This window comes from Neolamprologus brichardi, chromosome 14, assembly GCF_056152115.1.
Source record: "Neolamprologus brichardi isolate AB-2024 chromosome 14, ASM5615211v1, whole genome shotgun sequence".
Taxonomy (NCBI): Eukaryota; Metazoa; Chordata; class Actinopteri; order Cichliformes; family Cichlidae; genus Neolamprologus; species Neolamprologus brichardi.
The window spans coordinates 427,501-432,930 of NC_142117.1; the positions used below are offsets into that span (position 1 = coordinate 427,501).

The 5,430-nt window shown below is 45.1% G+C and overlaps 1 protein-coding gene across 2 annotated transcripts in view; it reads right to left on the minus strand.

The window, feature by feature from the left end:
- The window catches only part of tyw3 (tRNA-yW synthesizing protein 3 homolog (S. cerevisiae)), a 6,174-nt gene extending 4,099 nt beyond the window's left edge, over positions 1 to 2,075 (minus strand). For both annotated transcript variants that reach the window (XM_087850545.1, XM_087850547.1), the window contains exons 1-4: positions 1,779 to 2,075; positions 1,188 to 1,268; positions 1,014 to 1,112; positions 12 to 83 (exon numbers count right to left, since the gene is read on the minus strand). In XM_087850545.1, the coding sequence (XP_087706671.1) occupies positions 12 to 83; positions 1,014 to 1,112; positions 1,188 to 1,268; positions 1,779 to 1,946 (420 nt within the window). In that variant the 5' untranslated portion in view covers positions 1,947 to 2,075. The remainder of the gene's footprint in view (positions 1 to 11; positions 84 to 1,013; positions 1,113 to 1,187; positions 1,269 to 1,778) is intronic.
- Between the last annotated feature and the right edge of the window lie 3,355 nt (positions 2,076 to 5,430).

The following is a 5,430-nucleotide window of genomic DNA, read 5'->3' on the forward strand; positions in this document are numbered from 1 at the left end:
CTCATTTTTACCGTAATGATTTTTCCCGTCTTGCCAACAGTGAGGCCGGAGTTCCTGAAGCCGGAGTCGATGGCCACTGAATGCTGCAGGTGAGACCACGTGTTAGACACACACACACACACACACACACAGTTTACCTGGATAAACAATCCTCTCTTTGGTGTTAGAGCTGATCCTGATACTTTGTGTTGACAATGTTAGAGAATAGTGACACAGGTGTTGGACTCCAGGCCTCGAGGGCCGATGTCCTGCAGGTTTAGATGTGTCCTTGATCCAACACAGATGATTTAAATGGATAAATTAGCTCCTCATCATGTCTTGAAGTTCTCCAGAAGCCTGTTAATGAACTAATCATGTGACTCAGGTGTGCTGGCCCAGGGTGGGATCTAAACCTGCAGGACACCGGCCCTCGAAGCCTGGAGTTGGACCCCCCTGCACTAAGGCGTGAGCTAGCTGCTTTACAGCTGACAGAGGGTTTGTCAGTGAAGCATGTGCCACGTTCAGCAGTGACAGCAGCATGTGTGTCAAAAAGGTCTTTCTTTGTAAATCACTTTCATATAAAGTGAAAGTGTAACAAGGAAAAAGCAGGATTCACAGGAGTCACAGTTTTCCTGCCATGCTGACTGAACAGTGTGTGAGAGCATCTCTGTGAGCAGCTCCACAGTGGGCAGGTATCTGTGTACATGTGTGGATGGCCATGAGTGGGAACGATCGTCACGTCGGAGCCAAAGAAACTGTAAAACCTTACAAATGTCTGAGGTCATACTCCAGCATCTCAGTGAGGTTTCATCCTAATGAGCTCGTCACCACAGAAACTGTTTCACTGAGCGACATGTGTTTTAGCTCCTTTGAGGCTGAGTGAGTTTCTGACAGTTAGTGTTTCACCTTCAGTGGGAGCTGTGGTAGCACTGCCCTGCTCACAAACCACAGCATGTACTGCAGCATCGTGGGTTTAAAGCTGGCAAAAGCCCCACTTACACACGTGCAGGCATTTTCTCCTCAGAAAGACTCACCATCAGCTGTGCGTCTTCCAGCCGTCGGCACTGAACATGGAGCACAAAGGGCTCGAACTTCAACACAGCGTCACCGGAGCTCCCGGCCAGAGCAGACAGCTGGAAAGCACACAGGCATGTGAGAAAACATTCAGCCATGACGGTTATTAATCATCAGGACACCACGAGTCTCACCAGGTCCTCGGAGGTACACTTGTGATGTGAGACAAACAGCCAGGCACAGTTCAGCTTCTGCACAGCACTGCTTCCTGCAGCCTAGAGAGGAGGGACAGCATGTGTCAGTACAGATGTCCATGTTTGTTTGTTTGCTCCGACAGCAGTCAGAGTGATTGTGTGTGGAGGGTTTCTGTGGTGAGATGTCAAACAAACTGCAGTTTAAGAAAACACCAGAGAACATGAAACCAAGACAACAAAACACATGTTGAATAGTCACAGTGGAGACAGAAAACAATAATAATGATGAAGGGCTCCCAGAGTTTTGCATGTTGCATGTCTGCAGCACTGCAACAGCAGTCAGGTCAGACACTTCCAGCAGCTGATATGTGCTGACAATCAGTTCAGTCACAATCACACAGTCTGCAAACTACAGCAACCAGATCCAGGAGAAATTAACTGGAGCCTTTAATGAGTCTCATCTTCTCTGAAGCTGCTCTACTCCGCAGCTTCATGTTTCAGCTTATTTCAGTTCAGTATTACAGAAACAAAATGTGAAGGTATTTGTCATAAACATCCCTCCATAATAAAAGTGTGTGCGGTGTGATTCACCCCGTCGATGAGGACGACTCTCCCGGAGCAGGAGCTGGTGGTGAAGTACTCCTCCCGGCTGTTGAGCAGAGACACGACGTGCTCGATGGCCTCGTCCACGGCGCCCTTCTTACTCAGGTCCGCTTTGTTCAGGCTCTGCTTCTTCCACTGAGCGAAGCTTTTCTCCATAGCTCCTTACGCCTGGCCGCTACTTTAACCCGGGTTGCCTGTCGCATGAGCCGGCGTTCATAAGCTTTCATCCCGTTTTACTTCACGGATGTTAGCTGTTAGCTTCACGCAGGGCTGGTTCTTCTTCAGTGGGACTGGAGCCGATGAAGGGCAGTCAGCAGCGACACTGCCATCTGCTGTAGTTAAGTGGAAGTGTAGCCGGGAAGACCTTTTTTTGGGTGATGGCCCTTTTAGAAGCAAGTCTCTCGTCTGGGTAGCAAAAAGGCCTCCATGCAATAATATGAAGTTCTTTGTGTGTCTCTTTTATAATAACCGTGTCCTTGGGGTCACTAGTGTTACTGCTGAAGTTGAAGCATACGCTACTAAGGTATGGTTGGTGACCAACGGGCTGGTTTGAGTATGTCAGAAACTGCTGATCTACTTTTCACAGTCATTTCTACAGTTTACAGAGAACAGGATGAAAAAGAGAAATATCCATCGAGCTGCAGTTCTCTGGGTGAAAATGCCAAAGGTCAGAGGAGAAAGGCTAGACTGCCCCAAGCCTGTAGGAGGGCAATGGTAACTTAAAAAGGGCACTTGTTAAAACCAAGGTATGCAGAAAAGCATCTCTCAGTGCACAGCAGGTTCAACGCTGAAATGAAACAGATGGACTAAAGTTGCCACAGAAATTGCCACTCCTGTCAACTAAGACCAGTATACTGAGGCTACAGTTCACAAAGACTCACTGAAACTGAACAATAAAAGACTGGAAAAAACACTGCCAGCAATGTTCCCTCTAAGCTGCGCGCGTGCGCAATTGCACACTGCTGGCACGTCTCTGCGCACAGAAAAAAATCTAACCTGAATTGAAATTAAAATGAAAACTTTAACAATCCTGTTCTGCAGTGTTAGTCAGTGACTGGCTGCTCCCGTATGGGATCAGAACGATGCCACCTTATCCCAAAGTCCAGCCAATGATGCGATTCACATTCGTATATACGCAGCTAATCAACGTGTTGACAGGCTATGACAGCGTCCTTATGTGCCGACACCGGTGTTTTAGCAAAGCGGCTGATGTGGAGTGAAGTTAATGACAACGTGTTCAACCATTGGAGATGTGAGCAGGACAGACGGAACAACTGACGGGAAAAGTGTGGACTTTATACCAGTTTTTAAATTGTGTTGATCGGCCACGTAAAACCAGAGTTATGATAAAAATATCTGCAATGTTTGTTTTTCTTCCTGAATACTGTCGTTGTTTATATTTACTGCAGGAAGAAACGGTAAAAACGGCGTTTTATAAGGAAAACGCTCGAAAGCCTGTGAGCAAAAACAAAAACATCCCCATCCTTTCCTATTGGTCGACAAAAGTACCATGTGGACCAATCAAAAAATGATATGGCAACATGGCATTTAGTTGTTTAGGATGGGGGAAGTTTTAGGAGTGATGTTTTAGGAGCCGTGTTTTGAGAGATTTGCGACGTTTAGCACAAATCTTGTGTAGTTAGCGTGTAGTTAGTGTGTAGTTAGCGTGTAGTTAGTGTGTAGTTAGCGTGTAGTTAGTGTGTAGTTAGCGTGTAGTCAGTGTGTAGTGAGTGTGTAGTTAGTGTGTAGTGAGTGTGTAGTTAGCGTGTAGTTAGTGTGTAGTTAGCGTGTAGTTAGTGTGTAGTTAGTGTGTAGTTAGTGTGTAGTTAGCGTGTAGTTAGTGTGTAGTTAGCGTGTAGTCAGCGTGTAGTGAGTGTGTAGTTAGTGTGTAGTGAGTGTGTAGTTAGCGTGTAGTTAGTGTGTAGTTAGCGTGTAGTTAGTGTGTAGGGAGTGTGTAGTTAGCGTGTAGTTAGTGTGTAGTTAGTGTGTAGTTAGCGTGTAGTTAGTGTGTAGTTAGTGTGTAGTTAGCGTGTAGTCAGTGTGTAGTGAGTGTGTAGTTAGTGTGTAGTTAGCGTGTAGTTAGTGTGTAGTTAGTGTGTAGTTAGCGTGTAGTCAGTGTGTAGTGAGTGTGTAGTTAGTGTGTAGTTAGTGTGTAGTTAGTGTGTAGTGTAGTCAATAGTGTTGTTGTGTGTGTCAGAACAATGACGCGACTGCTGAGTGTTACAGGTGTTACAGCAGTGACACATCTGCTGCTGTCAGGCCTGCAGGTATCAGGCTGTTGTTCTCCTTCATCTCATAGTGGACAGAAATTATTTTTTGTGGCACAAATAATTTGTGTGGCATCAGATTTGATGCAGAACAGCTGATTGTTCTGTAAATAGTTTGAAATGTTTATTTAAAAAAACGCCTTGGCTGCATTTTTAGGTAAACAGCTGCAAAAACTTTGTTGTTTGCATAAGTCAGTTACTTTTTTGAAGAAGTAACTATATCATTAATTGCCCAACATTGGTCATTATTTACTGTATTTGCAGACAGAGTTACAGACTCTCTCCCAGACCACAGACTCAGAATACAGTCAGAGCTTTATTAAAGAAAGTTGTGTTTTCAAAATTGAAGTTCAAATTATTTTTACTTCTAATTGTGTTAACACACTGCACAGGTCATGAACAGTTAATTAAAAGTAGTCTAACATAAATGCTGTAATTTGATTACTTTAATAAACATGTAACTTGGATGGATTGGATGCTGGTGTGACCACAGTGCACACGTCTGCTGTTGCTCACAGTGGTCCAAGGGACGCTCAGGGAGTTTGTGTGTTTGCTCAGACACGTGAAACATTAGAGGGAACATGGATTGCCAGGTATGATAAGTCTTGTTTCCTGGGTCAGAATTTACCATAAACAACTTGAAAGTATCCATGCAGGATCCATCCAGCCTTGTATCAACAGTTCAGGCTGCCGGGGGTATAATGGCGTGGGGAATATTTTCTTGTTGTTGTTGTTTTTTCTTTTCAAATAAATGAAAAACAACAAAGACAGATGATAATATGACAGTGACATTATTTGCTTGGCACACTTTGCTCTCCTTGGCCCCCATTGAGAAGTGTTTAAATGTTACAGGCTACCTGATCATTGCTGACCATGTCAATCCCTTTATCATCACAGTGTACCCAGGAAATGCCTTCTCTCGGTCCACAAAACACGTGTAGACTGGTTCGGAAAACTCCCACGGACCCTCAAATATTTGTGAAAGGATAAATAACTGGTCTAGTGTTCCGCGACCAGGTTGAAAATTGCATTGTTCCTCCTCACATTTCCAGTACCCTGGCATAGACCTTTCCAGTGGGGTTGAGTAGTGTCATCCCTCTGAACACCCACCACTTATCAAAGATGGGATCCACCACCCCAGTCTGTCATTTCAGAGATACCATCCAGATGTCCATGTGATATGGTATAGAGGTGTGTCAACCAAAACAGCCCTACAATATCCAGAGCATTCAAGAGCTCTGTGCACCCCAGGGGCCACAAAGAAGTTGTCTAACGACCTCAGTGACCTCAGGAGTGGGCTCGTCGTCCCCCTTGTCCCCCTTGTCCCCCTTGTTGTGGCAATCGTGGCTCAAGAGTTGGGAGTTCGCCTTGTA